The sequence below is a fragment of the Lycium barbarum genome, chromosome 4, assembly GCF_019175385.1.
Source record: "Lycium barbarum isolate Lr01 chromosome 4, ASM1917538v2, whole genome shotgun sequence".
NCBI lineage: Eukaryota > Viridiplantae > Streptophyta > Magnoliopsida > Solanales > Solanaceae > Lycium > Lycium barbarum.
In genome coordinates this window covers 49,519,871-49,545,270 of record NC_083340.1, presented here as the reverse complement: position 1 = coordinate 49,545,270, position 25,400 = coordinate 49,519,871, and the positions used below count along the sequence as shown (strand labels likewise).

Below are 25,400 nucleotides of genomic sequence, written 5' to 3'. Positions count from 1 at the left end.
GGGTCAATTAGTCATTTCCTTCAGTTAGTCTTATTATTTCATTTTAGGGTAAAATATAGACGATAAGCTTGTGCTGGTATTTGAAGAGTCCCTCCCCCCAAAAAAAAGTGAACCAAAATATCCAATAAAAAAAATGGTAACAAAGTACCTCTAACGTAGTAAATTACTGCGTTACAGGACTGAACCGTAATGATGCGGTTAAGTCCAATAGCGCAGTAATTTACCGTGCTATACTTTTTATTTTTTTATTTTCACACTTTTCTTTTCATTATCCTTCACTGTGTGATTTGTCTATGTTAGTAGATGAATGTTACGGCTTTGAGTTCTTAGTATCATTTTTACTTAATTCGAAGCTACTGACAAACGTAATATCATTTTCTTTAAAATTCAACCGTATTCTCGTTTTTTTCAAAATTTAACTATAACATTGTTTAAATTCAAAAATTTCATTGTCATTTTATATGATCCTGGAACTTTCTAATCCTGGATCCACCTCTGAACAAGAGCAATCCTCTTGTTACACTTTAACTTTATATGATTTTATTACGTTTTACCTTTTTGTACAAAATTTCTAATTTTGATTGGTTCAAAGAAAACATGCATGTTTATGTTTGCTACAGTATTACTTATATATAAGCGACTAAGTACAGGAGCTTTGGGTCAGACAGCATTTTAAAATTTTGAAGTCTCATTAGTCATTTCTTTCAGTTAGTCGTATTATTTCACTTTAGGGTAAAATATAGGCGATAAGCTTGTGCTGGTATTTGAAGAGTCCGGAATCAAAATGACCTTAAAAAAAGAAAAAATGAAGTGAACTAAAATATCCCAATAAAAAAAAAAAGTGGTACCAAAGTACCTCTCACGCAATAAATTACTGCGTTAAAGGATTTAATCGTAACGGCGCGGTTAGGTCCAATAGCGCAATAATTTATTGCACTATACTTTTTTTTAAAAAAAACTTTCACACTTTCTTTTCATTATCCTTCACTGAGTGATTTGTCTATGTTAGTAGATGAACGTTACGGCTCTAAATTAGTTCTTAGTATCATTTTTACTTATTTCGAAGCTACTGATAAACGTAATATCATTTTCTTCAAAATTCAACCGCATTCTCGTTTTTCTTCAAAATTTAACTGTAGCATTGTTTAAATTCAAAAATTTCATTGTCTTTTAATGTGTGATTTGTCTATGTTTTATATAGACATAGACAATAATTTCATTGTCATTTACTGTGTGATTCAAAAATATTTTATATAGAACTCAATTTTTTTTTGTGCAATTAATAAAACTTCGGGTCGTCGTTTTAGTGATTTTATTTTAGCGTGTTATTTTTTAGTTAATGCGTAACTTTATATATTTTTTTTATAATTAGTTTAGGATGTCACGCGAGTTAGTTAAAAACGATAACAAAGAGTAAGATAAGATTTATCATTAAGAAATAGATATGCAAAAAATATACTTAACTTTTACTTAAACCATGCATCATGCACCATGCATCCATAATCTATCTATATAGAATACGAGAGGCAAAAGCATGATAAGATGACAAGTGTTATCACCAGAAAATTCTATTTTAAAAAAGGAAAAAGAGAATGAAAAGAAAGAAAAACAGAAAAAAATATTAGAAAAACTAACTTAGCATATTTTTTAAACAAATAACCAGGAAATAAATAAAAAAGAAAACTGCCATGGATCAAAACTGCCAAGTTGGTTCACGGATAACAATGTTATCGTCAAACTCATGTTTTTTAATTTAGATTGTTTACATGTACTTAGCTTTTTAATAATTGTTAGTTATTTTTTTTAAATTTTATATATTACTTTTTTTAATTTTTCAATTCGTTAATTTGATATTAATGATAAAGATAAATTTATATTCCCCATCTTTATTTATCAAAACAAAAAATATAACTTAGATGACGATGACGACGATGATGATAATAATAATAATAATAATAATAATAATAATAATAATAATAATAATAATAATAATAATAATAATAATAATAAATGGATGTCTTAAATTTGATTATAACTTCTTTAACTTAGATGATAATAATAATAATGACGATGATGATGATGATGATAATGGGATGTTTTAAATTCGATTTTAACTTCTTTAATGGAAAAATAGGACATTAAGAAAATGAAAAACGGGACAGTTTAATCTTGGTGGTTTAAAGATGCAAAAACCGTTCTATATAAATGGAGGAAAACTACACAACACACGTTCTATGGTTTCCTTATATTTGGGAATGCCATTTGACATCCATTTCGGTTGATATATATATATATATATATCTTGCTCCTTCCAGGAAGGTTTTGTTGCATAATTAATTCCTTTAAGCTTTTCTCTTCCATTTCAAACTTTGATTTTGCTGGAGATTCTATGTTGATAGGATAAGAAAATTCATTGTGTCGACGGGAAGTTATCACTACATACTTTCTTTAACCGTTCTTTTTGTTTTTCTCCTGCTTTCAGATTTCAATTTCGCTGGAGAGTCTACGTTCACAAGAAAAAATAAATCACTTTAATAAAAGTCGTGCATATGTCATACAGGAAAACCAATCGTTCCTGAGCAACAAGTCTCACACTCTCGATCTAACGGCGCCAACAATTAACTCGGCAATGTATCTAGTCACGAACAATTCATTATACTCTTTATATATACTTTCACATATTTTTAATGGCGGCACAACTCGGTGCATATACTGAAAATTAAAGTATAGTTGATACATTGGTTTTGTCATGTTGCAGTTGGCGCAATTTAAGCTGTAAAAATCAGCCAAAATAGAAACTTAGAAAGAGAACCTAAAATCAGAGTGTGTAGACTGCATGCTGATGTCTGATATGAGTAATTTATGTGTATTATCATGATTAGTGTATGTGAGTATAACAATCACTTTTCTTTATCTTTTGCATGCTCAATTGGGGTTTAAAAACGAAAAAAAGAACTGTTGAAAATAAACGGAGGGAACATGATAGACGCAGCCCATGCCGTAATAGAATCCGGCTTATGAGGATGAAAGCACAACCGCTCAACCACTGTATCCGTTGACACCTAATTTTTAACCTCTTGTAATTTATTTTAATTACTCAAAGTCCTTGGATAACAAATAAAATAATTTTGCACATTCGCGGAGAGCCTGGATAATTTTGCATAATTATCCGGGCCGTTATTTACTATTATAAATTAATAGGGGAACCCTCGAGGCTCTATTAATTACTCAATGATTTTATTTGCAATTTGCAGCATTTTCTATAAAATATTTTTTATTTTATCAACTGTAGGACAATTTTGAACAATTTTTCATTTAATTAATTCAGAAATTAAATAAGAGAAGCAATTTATTTTATTTATCCAAGGAGTTCAAGTAAATTAATAAAATTACTATTTTACCCCCAAGCTTTGAATTTTGCCTGTTTATCTGTTTATTTTATTATTTACAAAAAAGATTGTATTGACAAAATACCATTTCATTTAATTACTGAGTTCCAACATAAATGACCTACCCGTAATTAACCAATTCGTGGTTCAAGATAAGCCGAGGTCATTTTGGAATTCTAGCCCCCCAAATAACTTTAATTGAGATGCTCAATCAATTGGCAAATTAATTAAGGTTATTAATGCAAATTAGTTTTAACTGGTAAAATTAATACCAAATTGAGACTACATTTGCAATAATTAAATTATTTATCAATAACTAAATAATTTGATAAAGGGAATTTCTGATTTTTTGTTGCGAAGGTTATAATTGCAAACCTTCTTTTTAATTTTTGACCAATTTAGGTCATACTTGCAAAAGAATTCGATTTATTAGCTTTTAAATAATTTGCTTTGCATAAATTGTCGTCTTTTAACTAATTAGTCTTCAATTTATTATTTTCTATTTCTGTGCTATTTTTACAATTGCCAATTTTGCCCCTACCTAGGCATATACACCTGATATACATTCTCACATGAAATGTATATCAGGGATCTTTGTTTTTAAATATCAGGCCTGGGTTCGTGTAGCATTTGGGGGACACATTTTAAAAAAAGAAATTGGGCTGAGCCCGGTCCAAATGGACCTATCCGGCCCAGCTCTTAATAATAATACTCCAACCCCCCTCCCCCCCAATCGTGGAAGAGCCTAGAAGGCTCTCCCATATTTCCATTGCCTTCACACATTTATGGTTGACGTAGGAGCATAGGGTGGTGGCATGGGTACTCCTCCACCAAGCACCACCCCCACCTGCTTGTCCCATCGCCACCAACTTCGAACCCTCCCGGTAAGCTTGCTTCTTTATTTGTATATGTCTGTTGCCCCTTTTTCTTCGGATAGTCGTGTCCGTCGATTAATCATCGATCTCCTCCTCCATGGAGGAGAACTTAGCCGTAGAACCTTTGTCCCACATCGATATTTCAACTAGTTGACATAGTTTGGGTTTTCTATAAATAGAAACCCCTTGTTTCAATGCAAAAAAAAGTCGGAAAAATAGATATAAAAATATTTGAAAAATTAAAGGCTTGAAAGTATTAGTCTTGAAATAGTTGAAGTTTTCCTCAAAAGTTCTTAACGTTCTTTGTTTATTCGAAAACATAGTTCTATTTTTTTTTTGTTTTCTTGTTGTTTCTTTTTTTTAGTCGTAGTCTTTTAAATTCCTATTCTAGTTAATGTCAAGAATTTGTGGCTTTGTTAGTTAATGTTGTTCATATTATGGTTACCTGTGTTTAGATATTAGTATTTAGTTATCTATTTAGTAATGTTGTAGTTTGTTATCTATGGTGTGTTAATGTGCTTACTGTTTAGCCTAGTTTGATGTAGGCATTAGTGATATTTGGTTAAGTCTAGATTCATTATATGCCCTGAATTTGTTGTTCTTATTTTCCTTTGTGGCTAGGTGAATTCTGATGAAATGAATCAGCTTAGTACACTTGCCTTCTTGAAACTAGTTTAAATAGGATCTATGTTAAGTTTAACTGAGATAACAACTTAATGGTACCTCTCATGGATATTTGTTTGGTCCTACTTGTGCTTACTTGATTGGGGTCTAGAATACGGAGATAGGTTCATGTTTCAAAATTTGGAATACTCACTAAGTTTGCTTCTAATCACTGAACTCTTTAAATTTAGTGGCTAATAATTGGAGTAGTTTGTTGTTACTGTTTGTCAACTAGCCCCCCCCCCCCCCCCGGGGAACTGACTTTTGTTGATTGGTCTAGTCTGGACTTGTGTGTGTTAAGTCCAACCTACTTGATTTGTTACTTAGGAAGATACTAAGTTTCTTGTTTATTTTGGTATGACTTGATTAAGTTTCTTATTTATTTTGGTATGACTTGATTAAGTTTCTTGTTTATTTTGGTATGACTTGATTCACCCAAGGTCAGCCTTGGCCAGTTGAGATTGGTTCTTTGTTTGGTATAAGGGTTGTTCCTTCTTTTCAAAATTGTATTTAACACTTAATGTTTTCTGTTCCATTTGAGTCTTATTGTTCATGCTAAAGCTTTGGCCCTTCCCTCTTAAGTTTGTTGTTCATATTGAGTGACTTTTTGGGAACTGCTTTAATGTAGACCTGTAGTTTGAACTGGATAGGTGTATTTCTAGTTAACAAACACTTCTTTGTTCTATTTGTTGTCTGGTGACTCCTCTTTCCCCAAAATGGTTTACTTAGGATTCACCTAAGTGTATGGCTCATTCATCAATGGTTTTGGACTCTCTAAGTTTGGCTTGGAATGTTTCACTTATAAGAAAAGATCGTTTTTCTGTCTAAATTTACTTCACCTAGATATAAGATAAGATAAAACTGAGGAAGAGAACTTAGAAATGTAGATTAGACTCTATTTGTTAGTGCATTCATTTATTTGATTGGGATGCTCATTTTGGTCAAGAGGTGAATTGTCAAACCTGCTTTTGAATCATCATTTTACTAAGTATTGAGGAGTTCAATAATAGTTAGTCCAAGTCTGGTACTTAATCCTTTCAATTTGTCTAAAACAGCGTGGTGCAAAGTGGTAATTAACTTTAAAAGGGGAAGATCTTTGCTAATCTGTATCATGATCACTTCTAATAAGCATTTTTTCTTAAAAGATTAAGGGATGTGGGGTCTGTGTTACTTGTTTTGATGTTGTCCTGCTTGTCCTCTTCTAAATGTCTTCCCCTAACTTGTCTAAATCTGATAAAGCCAATCATTTGGTAGACAATCATTTAGTATGTTTGAATCTGTAAGTAACTTGGAATTAAGGTGAGGTCTTAATTCACTTTGCTTGGCTTTCTTTTGTGTGATCACCTAGCTAAAGGGAATACTAGAGGTCAAGAAATAGGTAGCTTGTGCCATGACTGTTACTGTCTCTTCTTGTCTTTTCCGTTGTGCCCTCTCACTTAGTCTAGACTTATAAAATGATCTTGTCCTGAGCCAAAGGTTTTGATTAAGTTTGAAGATATAAAAATCAGTCCTAGATGTTTGCTTTGCCACTGAATCTCCAAAAGAGCTTGTTCTTTGAGCCTGTACTTGGTTTACAGATCCTCTTGTGATGTCTGTATTTTATTGAACCTACATGTGAATTGATTTTTTCTACAAAAACTGATTTCTTTAAGTTTCCCTTCTTATAAAAACCTTTTTTTTTCTTTCTCTAAAGACCTGCAAATTCTGTAGAATATAGCTTTAGTTTGTGCCTGTTCTGTGTCATGAAAGCTTTGCATTCCTCCTTTCATACTTATGTGCCTTTACTATTTGAAGAACTAGCTAATTGAACTAAGGGTTCCGGTAGTTTTGTCTTGCCTGGAACTTGGTAAAGTCTCATGGATTATTTGTGTGTACACCTTAGACTTGGAAACCATTTGGCCTCAGAAAATTATGTGGTTGTCTTTATATATGTTGTAATGCAACTCTGTGCTTTGGTCTATGTTCTCTCCTGTGTTACCTGTTCTCATCTTTAAAAACTTCTCTTGTGTTACATGGATTCATACTTTCAAACTAAGAACCACTTGTGTTTTGATTCCTTTGTCTTTAAAAGTTTTTTCAAACTGCCTTGTGGATTCCATATTCACTTGGTATCGCAATTGTTATTCCGTTTTTCTTTCGAAACCTGGAAGCTAGGTTGTATAGGATAATGGACCCAAAAGCTATTTTTCTTGAGAATGTGCTAACACTTATTTGGATCCTCACTTAATATTTTACCTGGCATGTCCTTGCCTTAGCTCTAGGCCATGTTAGTGACAAGGAATCCCTGCATATCTCTTTTAAAGACACATGCACTACAAACTAATAAATTGAATTTTGTTTGCCTGCATTCCATTCATTTGAATTGGCCTTTTTTTCTTTACTGTGTCACTTGGAGGATGTTGAGTTGAAATTCCAAATAAAGAACTTGACTGGATGTGTGTGTCCTGTGTCTGAGGAGATTCCTAGCTTAACTTTGCTTGTCCCAGACTGAGGTTGGAGTGAGTATATTCCTCTAGAGAGACCATGTCAACCTGAAGTTCTGTTAATATCATAACGAGATGTCCCTATAATTTTTAGGCTCATACCTGTACTTGCCTTGCATCTTATGATAATTGGAGTTGCTTGTTATATTCTTTGCCCCCTTTACCCCCACTCTTCTGATAATGTGGTGGTCTTTTGATACGGTTGGACCATGTTACATGTTAGTTCAGTTTTTTGTCTTTCTAAAACTCTTTCCCAACCTGTACTTTGTGACCCTGTGCATATGTGTTGGCGGGTCACACTTTGAGAATCTATTTTTTACCTTGGTTGAGAGTACAATGTGAGACATTCTCCTCTTAGAATAATAGCTGTCTAAATAGCCAAGTAAAGTTTTTTTTTTTTTTACCATTACCTTTGAGCTTTTCATATTTGTATTCACCCCTTTTTTAAAAGATTGTCCTGGAACCCTTAACTGGGAATATGGATACTGGGAGGTTTTCAATTCAGGCCAATGTTTTGCAAATTGGTCCTGGCCCAAGAGTATAAGCTGTTACTGTGTATATGTGTTGGAAAGCTACCTCCTTTATTTAGCAAACTGTATTCCTTGTAATTTTGAAGTCATTGAAATTAGATAGTTCCTTTTTTCTTTAAGCAGTAGCTATCATCACTATGTACATATTTATAATTATTTCCTTTTAGTCGTGCACCCTTTTTGGGTAAGGGGCTACCGTGGTTATATTTTGAGATAGGTTTGGTAATTCGGGGTTAGTCCTAGTCTCCCCGGTGTTAGCCATGCCTGGGGTTCTCAGAAACCCCTTGGAACTTGTGCGATATCGGGAATATGGGATTAGGACCTAGTCCCCATGCCATATTAAATCTCCAAATTAGACCAATACGTTAGTCTAGTACACAGAAGGGCGAGTATACACTTTTGTGTGATTTGTATCATTATGTGTTTGTATACATGTGCGCTTAATTATCATAGTTATAAGGACAGTTAAATATAAACTAACCGCTTTCCCTTTTTCCTTTTCTTCCTCTACTTGCATGACCACTCGGGTCCAAACCAGCCTCTGTTGGGCCTTTGGCCCAACAGGACTTCTCATTCGCATTAAGATCGAATCTATGGTGAAAACCACTAGGGGCTTGGTACGCCCCTGGTTTGAATTCATTTCCATATATGTATGATTTTATTTGTATGTATTTGTAAATGTATGCAACTCATATTATAGTGGAACTTATGGATTAGACGTCTTAGGATAACCGTTCCTACGCCGTTTAGACAACCTTAGGTCCCCAACGATTTCCAAAACCACGGCAAATCTCTATAACGCTTTTTTTTCGCTAAATTAAAATTGGGTACACAAGCTGTTTTTACCTAAATAAGTCTTAAATCAACTTTGCGTTTTCAAACTAAAATGGCAATTGGATCCAAGTGTTAGTGAGTTTTAAGCTATCATAGAAAAAGGGATTTGTGTTGAACTCTTACCATTTTCTGGAAAAGGGAAATGAAATGTAATCAAAAGTTTTAAACCACAATCCATCCTAGTGCATAAAACTTGGGCCCAATGCCCACGAGACTCGAGTAAATCAGGTGGCATATACTCCTTTTATGTAAAATTTTTTAGAAACATAGCGTTTTTAAGACAAGGCAAGTAAGTTGTATTTACCCGAAGATGTCATTTTTTTTACTCATCCGTGCCCTCTCTTTAAAAAAGGAAAAACAAAACCCCCTCATTCCCTTAATATATTTGGGTCAAATAAAGGCCAAAAGGTGAGTATATACAGCTAGTATGTACCACCTCTAAAAATAGAAAACGCCTTTTCATATAAAAATCGTCGTAATATAAAGAATTCCGGATAAGACTAAACATATTAAGACGGATCAACCCGAGACGGAGTATGAGTATAAGTATGAATCATAACCACTTTCTTTATAAAAAAAACAAAATATATATATTCCTTATATAAAGGAAGACTATTTGTATTTGGATATTATGAATCCAAAACTACGATACCTTCTAAATAAAGGGGATATGTTCAAACTTCTTTCCAAAAGATGATATGCAAATTACAAAAAATGATAGTTTCTTTGCGAGAATAAACACAAAATAGACAGTTTAGGAAAATACTCGTACTTTGGAATTCAAAGGTCAACCATATAGTACGGATCCTTAATATTGAGGTGCCTCACACTTTTCTCAGGGGATCATCAGAACCCTTACCTAGAACTCTGGATTACGAAGGTGTTTTCACGGTATTTTGAATAAACCCTTCAAAACCGTTTTTCCTAATTTCCTAAAAAATTAGGTGGCGAATCTTTTAAAACAAAGTCCGGAAGAGCACCAACGACTACACAGTAGCCATTTACGCCCTAAACCCGCGTGAAAAAGCGAACCGTTACAGATGACGACTCCGCTGGGGACTTACTGGTTCTAATCATAAGGACTCCAAAATAATACGAGTTTTATTTGTCTTAACTGTCTATGTGTTTACTTCCTCACAATTATTAACTGTTATTGCATACATATCATAACTCCGCCACTCCTGGCATTTATTTTACACTTTGTTCCAAAGACGAATTCATGGAGCACGTGGTCGTTCCTTCATTATAAAACCAAAATTTTCTCTTGGAATCGTTATGAGGCGGGGTTGGTACGCGGTCGTCCAACTGCCCAGTTCAGCCCCGGTTATCCGCTCGGGTCTCGGTCATTTGTGAAAAACCACTCTAGAAAAACTAGGATAGAGCTAAGCCCAATCCTTACTGAACTAGAGCATTTATACTTAGATGGGCCTTGGGTATCTCAGACCTACCTAAGGCCCATTAAGAGTGACAACCCGTGTTCGGAAGGACTATGACCCGAAAGACATCGCATCTCATTTATGTGCTATGTGGAAGCATGTTCATACCTATGTGATGAACCATTAATCCTATGAGGGCGAGGGGAATCTCAACCGTGTTTTGTTTTGCAGATGAAACGAAGAATACGTTTTGACATCGTCACTGAGGCTCCAAAAATATTGAGGGCATGGTATGAATGGTTAGGGGATGCTCACCAGAAAACGATCAACTGCACTTTAGGACACTTGCCCTCCATTATGACAATGAAAGGTTGCCCGGAGCTGATAGAGGCAATGAAATGTTGTTCCATTTCGGTGATATTGAAATGACTTGTACCCTGAAAGAAATTAGGGACGCTATAGACAGCAATGAAACCTGTCTCAGAAGGCGACACAAGCTGGACCATAATCTGTTGTTTCCACACAAGTCCACTGTCAGCCAGATTATGAGATTTCTTGCTTTGATTGAAGCGTCCTGGCGCAAGGGCCCACTGTGGCCTTCAGAGATCTATACCGAAGGTTCAGAGACGTCACCGGATAAACCCTATATCAAAGAGAATTCAGGAGTCGAGAAGAGTGGGAAGCCGCTAGACTTTACCCTTTGCCATAGCCCTGTTAGGCATTATGGTTTTTCCACAGGATGAGTCGTTGGCCATAGACACCAAGGTGATATACCTGGCCCATGCGATCTTCCATAGGATAACCAAAGATCAAGAAATAAGGTATTTTGACCTAGCACCCATTATATTAGCTGACATCTTCCGAGCTCTAGACAAATGCCGAAATCGCTTCCGATACTTCCAAGGGTGTAATATGTTGCTACAATAGTGGATCATCAAACATCTTAGCATGAACAAAAAGGTTCAGGGTTGGAGTCGATAGAACCGGATAGATCCCCTCGTGAATTACTTTTCGAATCTCAGGTTTATGTCCAAAAATTCCTGGGCTGAATTCTTCACCGACCTGACTGAAGATCGGATCTGTTGGATGTTTCCTGATTTTATATCGGAGACCGTGGTAGTCCAAGGCAAGAATTACCCATTTGTGCCACTAATCGGGGTTCGAGGAATTCACCCTTACTATCCGTCTAGGGTTTTAAGACAATTCGGCAGGAGGCAAGTAATACCTCGGGTAGGAAACTATTGTCCACCACAAAATAACCCCCACAAGCCTATCAAACCCAGAACTGCCAAATCATCCACCACCCCCAACATATAATGTGTCACGTCTAGCTTTTGAGAAGAGACCTATGAGGGAATTCACAACGCTCCTTGACCCAAGGGCTAGACTGCTAGAAAGACTGCTGACCATAGGGCTAGTTCAGAAAGCCCCGCCAAAGCTGGAACAGCCTGGAAGTCGGTTCTACAAGGCCGATCAAATCTGTGCCTACCACTCAGGAGGGGCTGGGCACAGCACGGAGGATTGCATAAACCTAAAACACAAAATCCAAGATCTGATAGAAAAAAGAGAAATAGTCATGGAAACTGCTACCCCTAACGTAAACACGAACCCGTTGCTGAATCATGAAAATGGAGGGGTCCACATGATAGAAAGGGATGAGGACTGGGAAGCTTGTGGAATGTTGTTTCCCAGAATCACCAAGCCTCTGGAACAGACGGTTGCTTCCCTCACCCTCCAAGAACAGCCCAAATTCAAGGTCTTGATCCCCAGTCCGGGAATCCCCAAGGTCATGCCCATTTTCAGGATTCTGGTCCAGGCACCTGCGGTAGCCCAGGTAGCACAACAGATTGCGCCTGACCTCAAAAAGCCAATCACTGCACAAGCATCAATGACCCAAGGCATGACTCGTTCAGGAAAGTGCTTTACTCCTGAAGAACTAGCTCAGAACGCCACAAGGAAGGAGAATGTTCAGAAAAGTGTAATAACCGAAGGAGAGGCCAAATATTTTTGGTGGCACATGCAGTCCAAATATTATTCCATTGTTGAGTACTTGAAGAAGACACCGGCACAAATATCGGTGTTGTCGCTGTTGGCTAGCTCGCAGTCTCATACGCATGCCCTTATGAAGGTATTAGATGATACACACGTACCAGCAGGAATGATTAGTGAGGATATAGCCGGGCTAGTGGCCCATATCATTGGTGAGCGTGAGATGTGCTTCTCTAAGGAAGAACTGCACATTGAAGGGACATCCCACAACAAAGCCCTCTATATTACCCTGGAATGCCGTGACAAGGCCGTAGGAAGGGTATTGGTGGATAATGGGTCGGGCCTCAACATTTGCCCCACAACCACCCTGACACAACTTGGCCACGACATAGGAAAGATCCATCAGAGCGCAATGAACTTCAGGGGATTCGATGGATCTTTAAGTGATTCTTTAGGAAAGGTCGATCTACAGATTCGGGTCGGGCCTGCCTCCTTCACAGCAGAGTTTCAGGTCATGGCAATCACTGCCAATTACAACATGCTCTTGGGAAGACCTTGGATCCACTCCGCCGGTGCGGTGCCATCGAGTCTGCACCAGGCCATAAAATTCGAATGGGAAGGGCGGGAAATTGTAGCGGCAGCTAAGAGGGATACTCAGATGCACCCTTACAACACCTTTCCCATGATTGTAGGGGATCCTCATTTCTCTAACTTCCATTTAGTGGAATACGTGGGGGCCACACATGCTGAAGAAGAGGTCGACAGACTTATGCTGGCGGCCTATAAAATGATCGCCTCTACCATGCTGAGAAACGATTTTGAAACGCGAAAAGGTCTAGGAAGGGACCTCGAAGGGATAACAGAACCTGTGCCAATCCCAAAAGAAAACTACCACTTCAGTCTAGAGTATACCCTTAACGAAGACTAGTTCACAAGGGCAATCAGGAGAGAGCCCAGAACAGGGAAAATACCTCATCCAATCCCAGGTTTGTACCAGTCATTCCCTAGAAAGATACCGATGTTGAATGAAGATGAAGCTGATGAAAGTCTCGAATCACTGTTCTAAGAAGAGGGATGCTACGCGGTTGTTGAAGAAAGTCAGGAGACACCACACATATGCAGTATGAGGCCAGAAGAACGCCTGAACAATTAGACATCCACCCCCCTCTTAGCTCCTCGATAGAGAGATATACCTTTCTAGAAAAAAAAATCTTTTGCTAAAAACGAGGACATCGGCTGAGGACCGAGTGGTCACCCTTTTTCCTAAAAAGTATTTTGCGATGTTTAAAAACAGAAATGGCCCGACGTTGTTACGGACCAGGACCATAGTTGTAATCGGTTACCTTTTGGAATTAATGAAAGCCTCGACCCACGCAAATCACCCCTTTTACTGGTTAATAATAATTGCTTTTCTTACTAACTAGGTGATAACAACCGACAATAAGCCTAATGATACTTCGCCTCACTTTTTCAGTAGTAATCATAATAATACAATAAAAAATGTCATGACATGTCACGAAACGAACGAGAAAAGCGACCAGCAGGAGTACGGGGAGAATGATGAGCTTACAATGATGTCAGAAGGGCTGGTAGAAGAGTTGGAGGAGAAGAAGAAGCCAAATATGGAAGAAACTGAGGTAATAAACCTCGGTGATGGAGAGGATGTCAAAGGGACACGAATCAGCGCCCACTTAGGAGCCCCACAAAGGGAAGAGCTCATAGCTTTGCTAAAGGAATATGTGGATGTATTCGCTTGGTTATATGTGGATATGCCAGGCCTAAGCTCTTAAATAGTAGCCCACATACTACCCATCAAAGAGGGTTTTGCCCCGGTCAAATAAAAGACCTGAACATTCAAACCGGACATGAGTATCAGGATAAAAGACGAAGTAGAAAAACAGATAGAGTTGGGAATAGTGGAAGTAACACCTTACCCCACCTGGGTAGCCAATATAGTGCCGGTGCCCAAGAAAGATGGAAAGATTTGTATCTGCATGGACTACCGAGATCTCAACCGGGCCAGACCGAGGGATAATTTCGCTCTCCTGAATATCCACATTCTGGTAGATAACTGCGCCAAGCATTAGCTGCAATCATTTTTGGATTGTTTCGCTGGGTAACACCAGATGCTCATGAGTGAAGAACACGCTGAGAAGACAGCCTTTATCACCCCTTGGGGAGTCTACCATTACAAGGTAATGTCGTTCGGCCTCAAAAACGCTGGCGCCTTATAAATGAGAGCTATAACTACCCTGTTCCATGATATGATGCATCGAGAGATCTAAGTCTATGTGGATGATGTCATCATAAAGTCAAAAGAAAGCTCGGAACACACCATACACCTGCGCAAGTTCTTCGACAGGCTTCGCAAATTCAATCTAAAGCTGAACCCTGCTAAGTGCGCGTTCGGAGTGCCTGCTGGAAAGTTGTTGGCATTCATAGTTAGCTGCGGGGGCATTGAACTGGATCCTACCAAAATCAAAGCTCCAAGAATTGCTGCCGCCCAAAACCAAGAAGGAGGTCATGAGTTTCTTGGGAAGGTTGAACTACATTTGGCGGTTCATAGCCTAGTCCACGGTGATTATGGAGCCAATCCTTAAATTGCTCAAGAAAGATGCTCCCATGAACTGGACGGAGGAATGCCGAGGGGCATTCGACAAAATCAAAAGGTATCTCTCCAATCCTCCCGTTCTGGTGCCACCTAGGCAAGGGAGTCCTCTCTTACTATACCTGTCGATATCAAAGAACGCTTTCAGTTGTATGCTGGCCCAGTATAACGAAGAAGGAAAAAAGGAACATGCCATCTACTATTTAAGCAAGAAGTTTACATCCTACGAGGCGTGGTACACGCTCATAGAAAAGACCTATGCAGTCTGACTTGGATTGGTCAGAATCTGAGGCACTACCTATCGATATTCACCACCCACCTCATATCCCGAATGGATCCATTAAGACACATTTTTAGGCAACCAATGCCCGTGGGAAAGTTGGCTAAATAGAAGATGTTGCTAAGTGAATTCGACATTATATACGTAGTATAAAAGGAAATCAAAGGGCAAGCTATGGCTGACCTGCTGACAGAAAGCCCCGTCAACGACGAGCTTGAGCCTTTACAGACTTTCTTCTTAGATAAGGTGGTACTAGCTATGCAGGGAGAGTTGATGGAACCATATGCAGGGAGGAGGCCGTTCGTTGATGGGGCGGCCAATTACAAAGGGTCAGGCATCGTAGCGGTGTTAATATCAGAGACAGGGCAATACTATCTGATGGCCGCGAAACTTAACTTCAGGAGTACTAACAACATTGCAGAGTACGAAGCATGCATCCTCGGCCTTAGGATAGTGTTGGACAAGAATATACCAGAGCTGTTGGTAATCGGAGATTTCGATTTACTCATAAATCAGGTAAAAGGAAGTTGGGCGACTAAAAACGATAAGATACTCCCGTATGTGAATTTGGTGCAAAGACTATGTGGGAGACTCAAGAACATCGATTTCAGGCATACCCGGAGAGCCCAAAATGAGTTTGCGGACGCATTAGCTATGATAGACTTTATGATCCAGCACCCCGAAAGTGCTCACATCGACCCTCTGAAGATTAAGATAAGGGAAGCACAAGCTTACTGCGCCCACGTCAAAGCCGGGTCGGATGGCCGACAATGGTACACCAACATCAAGACATACTTGGAGAAAGGAGAATACCCCTAGAGAGTTCAGCAAATCAGAGGAAGACCATCAGAAGACTGGCAAATGATCTTTTCCTAAACAAAGAAGTATTGTACAAAAGGACACCCGACCTCAGCTTACTCAAATGTGTGGACGCCGAAGAGGCTACAAAACTGCTGAGGAAGGTGCACGCAGGGGCATGCGGTCCTCACATGAACGGATTCGTCCTTGTGAAGAAAATCCCAAGGAAAGATACTACTGGATGACCATAGAGCATGATTCGTGCAAATTCGTGCAGAGATTCCATTAATGCCAGGTACACGGGGATTTAATCAAGGTTCCTCCCACCAAGTTACATGCGATGAGCTCGCCACGACCCTTCGTGGTATGGGGGATGGATGACATAGGACCCATTGAGCCCCCGACCTCCACTGGACACCGTTTCATTTTAGTCGCCATCGACTACTTTACTAAATGGGTAGAAGCCGCTTCCCACAAGTCAGTAACCAAGAAAATCATGGCCTACTTTGTCAAAAATAATCTGATATGCCGCTTTAGTGTACCGGAATCCATCATCACGGAAAATAGTGCCAGTTTAAGTAGTCATTTGATAAAGGACATCTGTGCACAATTCAAAATAACCCACAGGAACTCTACGGCCTACCGGCCACAGATGAACGGGGCCGTAGAAGCCGCCAATAAAAACATCAAGAGAATCCTTAGGAAGATGATTGACAACTACAGGGATTAGCACGAACATCTGCCTTATGCCTTGTTGGGGTACTGAACTACTACCCACACTTCCATTGGGGCAACCTAATATCTCCTTGTCTACGGTACAGAAGCAGTCATACCTGCTGAAGTGGAAATCCCTTGGCTCCGGATCATCCAAGAGGCGGAACTGCAAGATGCAGAATGGGTTAGAAATCGTTATGAACAACTGGCCATGATAGAAGAAAAGAGGATGGTGGCAGTAAGCCACGGACATCTATACAGACAAAGAATGTCTCGAGCTTTCAACAAGCGGAGAACCCAACTCTTTCAGATCGGACAGCTTGTGCTCAAGCGAGTCTTCCCTCACCAAGAAGAATATAAAGAAAAATTTGGGCCGAATTGGCAAGGGCCATAAATGGTTAGGAAAGTACTCTCAGGAAGAGTCGTAGTCCTAGCCGAGATGGATGGACAAGAGTGGCCCAAGGCCATCAACGCAGATACGCTCAAGAGATACTATATTTAGGATGTCATTTGCTTGTAATCGCATTGTTATTTCCTTGTAATCATATCTTCTGCTTATATTCGTACTAGAATAGGAGAAAAACAAATCATCTATGTAATGAACTACGCAATGACCTGACTTCCCTATGGTGGGATACGTAGGCAGTCCATATCGGACCCGGTCGTTTATTAGTAAAATTAAAACTCAATCACTTTGTCCAGAACTATGTTCAACCTGAATTCCTGCTGCGACAGGATACGTAGGCGCTTTCGAGCTCGGTCGTCACAAAAGAAAAACCCAAAAGGCATTAGGAAAATCCTAGAGGTAATAAAGCAAGATGGAGGTAACGAGATCAAAATACGAGGACCGACACAAGGACTGGCCAGTGTTAACCCCACACTGCGGAAAATGTTTTTAGAGGATCTCAAAAATTCCTGTTAGGAAGCAATCAACAGGGAGATAGCAAAATGAGACCCTACACTGGGGCAGAATTTTTTAGGGAACCTAAAAAATTCCCGCATGATGAGAAGCAGTAGGGGCCACTCAAGGCAAGCCCGAACTGAGATAGACTTTTCAAAAAGGGTTTTAAGGTTCATCCCTCAAGTTTGGGAATCAGCAGTCTTACTTCCCGGGGGATCCGAAAGACCGCACTCAAAGTCGCATGTCAAGACAAAAGATTTTTCAAAAAAAAAAAATATGTATATATAAATATATATATATATATATATGATAAATAATAACAAACATGTATACGTAGAACAATGTGCTTCACTAGTTTGTACTGTAGACTTCAATATATATATATATATATATATATATATATATATATATATATATATATATATATATATATATACACCCGTTAGTGTAAATACACTCCAAAACTGTCTATAGAAATACCGAGGCCAAGAGGGTTCAGAAGGACGTCCAGAGGAACCGCGAGACGGGAGGACAACAACGCTAATCGACCTTTTAGGAAACTCACAATTTTTCTGTGGATGCAAGTCATAACAGAAAAGTGACGGAGCTGTGAAGGCCAAATTCGGTAAGAATAACTCGTTGGACTATCATGGACACCACAAGACGAACGGACGAAAGAAAATGCATCCGACTCAGAGATGGATCGCACGAAGAAAAAATGAAAAGCATGCCCAACCAAGAGGCTCAGCAAATGAAGGAAAGGCACATCGAATTGAAGGAAGTAGCTGATCAAAAGGGTCATGAGATGGACAAATGACGGAGACATCGCTGACCAAAGGGTCCCAAGAGGGATAAATAGCAAAGGTGCAGTGGACCAAAAGGGTCATATAAAGAATGAACGACAAAGACCTATCTGACCCCAAGGGCCACACAAGGAGCGAATAACAAGGACATATCAGGCCAAAGGGGTCGCAATAAAAGAGCAAAAAGACATATTCGACCAAAAGGGTCATGACAAAAACAAAGGGGCATATCTGACCACGAGGGTCACAACCCACACTACGGACGAAAGAAAGACCATCCAGCCGCGAGGGCCATATCTATCGTCTTTTAATTCCTTTCAATTCTTCCATGCTTTAAATTCCTTTCAATTCTTTCATTTCGTGCTGCCGAGAGGGCCATTGCACGTTTATTTTCTGCTGCCGAGAGGGCCATTGCACGTTTATTTTCTACTGCTGAGAGGGCCATTGCACATTTATTTTCTGCTGTCGAGAGGGCCATTGCACGTTTATTTTTTGCTACCGAGAGGTCCATTCATTCATTCATTCATACTGCCAAGAGGGCCATTCATTCATTCATACTATCGTGAGGGCCATTCATTCATTCATACTACCGAGAGGGCTATTCATTCATTCATACAGCCTAGAGGGCCATTTATTCATTCAGTCATACCGCCGAGAGGGCCATCATATTTATTTCCTGTTCCAAAAAGTCATAAAGGCCATCAGATTTATACTTTCCATGCACATATATATGCAATATTTTTCATGTTTAGAAAAACAGGTATAAAAAGAAACCGGCTCACCAGATCAATCCCAGACGAATTGCGGAGCAAACGTGAAATCTTTTCTTACGCGGTCGACCAAAAAAGGCCGCCCATGAGATTCAAGCTCTCTGGCCAGGATTTGGAGGATCCCGCTCCCAGACTCAGCCAAGTTTTCCTGCTTTTGACTTCTTTTACTAAAAACCACGATCGGTCGGGTACTCACCGGGAAATCCGAAGGTATTTCTCAAGCGAGTCGAACTACATGTGGCCTGATTTCCTAAGACCAGAGATATGTAGGTGAACTCAAGACCAGAGAGTCTGTCACCCTCTAATAAGTCCCTGAGGAAACCGGGCACAACACCGGTAATCTCAGGACCTTTCAGTTATGCATAGGAAATCTTCAGTAGAGTCGAACTACAAGTGGCCTGAATTCTCGTATAACTCGAGATGTGTAGGAAACCTAGAGTCTAGGGTCCAGCCATATTTGTGTGATTTACGGCAAAGTTGAAGGGTAGAATAAGCCGGCTCGGCCAAAAATCAGGGTTAGTCAATTTCGTTGCTCAGGGATGGTCCCGCCATCCCCGAACACCGAAGGGGCAGTTGTTGACACCTAATTTTTGACCTCCCGTAATTTATTTTGATTACTCAAAGTCCTTGGATAACAAATAAAATAATTTTGCACGTTGGCGGAGAACTTGGATAATTTTGCATAATTATCCGGGTCGATATTTACTATTATAAATTAATAGGGGAACCCTCGAGGCTCTATTAATTACTCAATGATTTTATTTGCAATTTGTAGCATTTTCTATAAAATATTTTTTAATTTATCAAACACAGGACAATTTTGAACAATTGTTCATTTAACTAATTCAGAAATTAAATAAGAGAAGCAATTTATTTTATTTATCCAAGGTGTTCAAGTAAATAAAAAAATTACTATTTTACCCCTCAAGCTTTGAATTTTGCATGTTTATCAGTTTATTTTTATTATTGACAAAAAATGTTGTATTGACAAAATACCATTTCATTTAATTACTGAGATCCAACACAAATGACCTCCACGTAATTAACCAATTCATGGTTCAAGATAAGCCGGGGTCATTTTGAAATTCTAGCCCCCCAAATAACTTTAATTGTGATGCTCAATTAATTGGCAAATTAATTAAACTTATTAATGCAAATTAGTTTTAACTGGTAAAATTAATACCAAATTGAGACTATATTTGCAATAATTAAATTATTTAGCAATAACTAAATAATTTGATAAAGGGAATTTCTGATTTTTTGTTGCGAAGGTTATAATTGCAAACCTTCTTTTTAATTTTTGACCAATTCTGGTCATACTTGCAAAAGAATTCGATTTATTGGCTTTTAAATAATTTGCTTTGCATAAATTGTTATCTTTTAGCTAGTTAGTCTTAAATTTCTTATTTTCTATTTCTGTGCTATTTTGACAATTGCCAATTTTGCCCCTACCTAGGCATATACACATGATATACATTCTCACATGAAATGTATATCAGGGACCTTTTAAAAAAAAATATCAGGCCTGAGTTGGTGTAGCATTTGGGGGACACATTTTTAAAAAAAAAAATTGGGCCGAGCCCGGTCCAAATGGACCTACCCGGCCCAGCTCTTAATAATAATACCCCCTCCCCCCCCCCCCCCCCCCCAAATCGTGGAAAAGCCTAGAAGGCTCTCCTATTTTTCCGCTGCCTTCACATGTTTAGGGTTGAGGTAGGAGCATAGGGTGGCGGCGTGGACACTCCTCCACCACGCACCACCCCCACCTGCTTGTCCTATCACCACCAACCTCGAGCCCCTCCTCCCGGTAAGCTTGCTTCTCTTTTTGTATATGTACATTGCCCTTTCTTCTTCGAATAGTCGTGTTCGTCGATTAGTTGTCGATGTCGATCTCCTTCATGGCTGTAGAACCTTTGTCCCACATCGATCTTTCAACTAGTTGACATAGTTTGGGGTTTCTATAAATAGAAAACCCTAGTTTCAATGCAAAAAAAGTCGGAAAAATAGAGATACAAAATAGTTGAAAAATTAAAGGCTTGGAAGTATTAGTCTTGAAATAATTGAAGTTTTCCTCAAAAGTTCTTACGGTTCTTGTTACGGTTCGCTTTTACGCGGGTTAAGACATAAAAGTTATTACGAGGTTGTTGGTGCTCTAATTGGATTTAGTGTTTTAGAATCGCCACCTAATTTATTATGCAAAACTAAGAAAATTGAATTTAAAGATTTTTGCAAATAATAAGTAAAAATCTTTTTGGACCAAAGTTCGAGGTAAGGATTCTGGTAATCCCTAAGGAAGGTTTTATACACCCTAATATTAAAGATCCGTAGAATACGATTAACCTACGAGCTTCAATGTGTGATTAATGTATTTATTTGTTCAAAAGTATTTGATTTTCTGCAAAAGGTCATTTAATCTCATATCATAATTTCAAGGAAAAATTTGGTAAAAATTGCCCTTGTAAAGAAGGGGTTTTGATTTTTTAAAAAATCCACATAAGCATTCAACTCACTTTATTGTCGGAATAGGACACACCTGAGATTTCTTCAGAGTAAAATCGCTACTATTCTAGTACTAATAAAATGGATATATAAGTATAAGAAAGTCTTTTTAGGTCCAAAAATTATTCTTTGAAGCCCATAAAGTCTATCCGCTCCTAAAGTCCAAAACTCATCTTACCTCCGTTTGAGTCCCAAGTAAAATCTCTTTATTTGTTTTTATCCATTGGGCTTCCAGATCCAAATCATTTTTGCCTTTTCTTATGAAATTCTTTCAAAAAACTCAACAGCCCAATTTTTAGCCTTTAGAAAAATATACCCAGATTTCATACTTCAAACGTCCAGACAAAAAATGAAACAACCTCTAGAGTTTTGCCAAGAAATGTTCCAATACAGTTTAAATCCAGAGAAATGCCAGATGGCCCTTTTCGTTTTAGAATTACCATCTTTTTTTTTTTTTGGAAAAGCATTGGACATCAACTCTTTTTAACTTGATAGAAAAATCCTGATTTTATACTGCTTGGCCATCAAAAATATTACTTAAAGCCATTTGAAGAATTATCTAAGGTGTTTGAGTTACCATGAGAAAAATTGCTTGTTATCCCAGTTTCCAAAAAACGTTTGACGACTTTGCTAAGGCACTAAACGTTGACTTCCTAAGTTCTACACATGCATAGGGTTCCAATATTTTTAGAGTTTTTCCAGATACACATACATGAACATATAATAATGAAAATAAGGAAGGAACTCAGGCTGGTGGGCCTACCAAGCCCACCCATAAACTATTTTCACCCACAGTTAGGTCTTCAAATGACTTAGCTTCCCTTCCCATTTTATTTTTGCGGACTCGATCAAGAATGAATCACTGGGCCTTTAGCCCAATGGGTTTATGAAAGTGGACCGCCCAAGCCTAGGTATCTCATGCAAGCAAGGATAAAAAGGGATAAGGATTAGGACTTGTGCAAGTTTTAGGATGGCAAAATAAAAGTGGACTCATGTAATGCACATATGTACAAGGCAAGCCAAAATAGGACTAGAAATCGACTAAGTATCGGAGGCACTAAATGAAGTAAGCGCAAAATTTGTGAATAAAGCCCAAGGCCCATCAAAATAACATAGAAACAGACCATGATATTTACACAAATAAAGAAAGGCCTACGAGATCAACCCTCTTAAAATAAGCAATGGGCAGTACCATACAAATATATGTGACTTCAAACTTAATATTTCATGGGTATACACACCTATGGAGATACATGAGTAGCCCAAAAAGGAAAACTTTTATCTTCTTATTCCTGATGTCGCACAAGATTCAAGGGGTATCTAGGAACCCCAAGCATGACAGACACTAGGGAAGACATAAGCTTGATCCTTAAGTGCCACTAAGCATCTCCATTTATGTGCTAAGTTTGTGGTATACAAGAGAGAAAGCATTAATATTTGTATGCACATCCCACCGTGAAAACTAGCTATATCATACACATAATATACAACCAGTCGAGTGTATTGCAAAATTTAATAATGAACACCTTTAAAAACAATTCAGGCGCAAGCAGAAACAGTAATGAGAAAAGAACCTCAAACCCAAATAATGTCAATTATCAGAAGTACGACAAAGCTGGGCTAACCAATGAATTACACTTAGTCACTTAGAAAAGGCCTAAGAAACTGGCCCTAAACTCCCAAAACTAAAACAAATATTAAGGCCAACAGACTCATAGCAGTGATATACACCATATATGTTAGATATACCCACCTTTATACACTTGTGTTTCATTCATTACTAAAAAACAAAACTCTACAAAGCAGATGATGAAACATAGATGATAGACCCTCAAATCTAGAAGTCTCAACCAAGCAAAATAGACAAAAAAAAAAAAAAAAAAAGGGATTTACAAGTCAAATGTCAAGAAGATATGTGATTATGAATGTTCCTACTCTCTTTTTTACTCAATATCAAATGATAGCCTCTTGCCAACTTAGTCTTTTAAGCCCATGATCACACGCTTACTATATATTAATTCTAAATCAAACTTTGCAAATAAGTCCTTTAGTCAGACACAGATAGAGAGAAACAAATGTACATAGTTGCAAGACAAGGGCAGAAACAAATAGGGCAAACAGATTTTGAAATCACTTTCTTTTCAAACTAAGTAACAACGATAATGCTATAGCTATTGCAAACTGAGACACGTCCTACACAAAACTGCCTCATAAGGCAATTTGTAACAGATTTAAAGGACTAACATCTCATCACTTCTTACCCAAACACAAGATTCTTGACTGTTATCATGAGTCTTACAGACCATAAATGTCAATTTTAGAAAATACTGAATATGAATTCTAACACTTAGAACTCATTCTAGGACCCCTTTTTTAATTGAAACCATTTAATCAACTTGATGGCATAAGCCTCATACTTTCCAAGGAGCATGTAAAACATCTTAGTTACCACAGACAAGTCAATTTAATATTTAAAGGTACAATTCGAGTCTAAACAAAACCTCAAAAGATTCATGTACCATTTGATTTTGAAATTCACTAAGAGTGTTGTGCAGGTAGTTTCAGAGCAAAGAAAAGCAATAAAAAAACACTACTTATCAACAATGCAAAATACTCCTATTTTTAGACAAAGTGCCAAGATTTAAACAAGTTGTTCTTCACAGTGAACTAGCTTAAGCAAAACCAAACTTGACAAGTTAAGACATCAGATTTAGTAGAAGTTAACATAAAACAGGAGTAAAAAGTTTAAACACAGTTTAATTCAATGGGATCAACCAAAAAAGTTTCCCAGACTTAAAATTATTGCAGTACTGCCCATCAAACATGAGACCATCAGGCCAAACAGACCAAAACTAGCCTAGGAGACTTATAGCAAAAACAGTCAAGTTAAAACTTAACTTTACTGATCATATTCAAGCTAACAATATCTAATAACCATCTAACTATCTCCCCACAAGATAATAATACACATTGTTCAAGTCAACAATATCTAACAGTCATCTAACCAGCTCCCAACAAAGCAACAATACACACCTTATTTAAGCAACACAGTACAGGTTTGGACATGAATAAATTTATGCATGAAATAACTAGAAGAAGGGCATATTTGGCCACACAGATCAGACACTTAACTAAGTCAAGACAAGTAACTTATGATGTGGCTAGTTTTATTTTAACAGTGCATAAGCACCCTTTCTTCATCATATCAAGACTTGAACTATAGAATCATATTCTTTATTATAAACAGGTTAGATTAGGCTAACAAATGAGGCATGTTTGGTTAGGATTGATCAAGTTATTAAAGCCAAAGCCAATATGTGGTATATTTGATTAAGCCAAATTATCTAAATATGTTAAGCAAACTCAGTTATTGAAGGCAGAATTAATATTCATCTAATCAACATACTTTAAACTTAACCCACATAATCTTACCTACTTGAACTAAATCAGACTAAGTAGATATACGAATCTAATTAATTGAACTAATCACACACATAGACTACATTGTATTAAACAAAACAATACAAGCTTAACTAAACAAACAAGAAGACTAGCATAGCAAAAGACTAAGAAAAAGTAGAAATAGAAAGAAAAATCAAAGGAAAATTACCTCCTTTTTGTACAGCCCTTTAGTCGAAATTCGAACTTGGAGACCTCAGATATTCCCCAAAATGCTCAGAATCACACAGAAACCCACACAATCACAACAAATAGATTTTTAAAATTCTTAAACTAGGTTGAAAATTAAAGGTTTCAAGCAACCAAAGCCAAAACCCTAGGTATTCAACCTTTATCTCCACAAATGAAAGTGTTCAAATGCTCAGATCTGCAAAAAAGCCTCCCTTAAAAATGTAGTTTGGGGGTTCTATTTATAGAACCCTAAACTTT

The 25,400-nt window shown here is 37.9% G+C and overlaps 1 protein-coding gene across 1 annotated transcript; it reads left to right on the top strand.

Moving 5' to 3' along the window:
• Positions 1–11,498: 11,498 nt before the first annotated feature.
• Positions 11,499–13,067, top strand: LOC132637477 (uncharacterized). Its single transcript, XM_060354558.1, has one exon. The coding sequence runs from the start codon at positions 11,499–11,501 to the stop codon at positions 13,065–13,067; it is 1,569 nt and encodes a 522-aa protein (XP_060210541.1).
• The last annotated feature ends 12,333 nt before the right edge of the window (positions 13,068–25,400 follow it).

What these genes read in the sequence shown, in the direction of transcription:
- LOC132637477 (XM_060354558.1), top strand. Translation starts at nt 11,499, where the DNA reads ATGAGGGAATTCACAACGCTCCTTGACCCAAGGGCTAGACTGCTAGAA.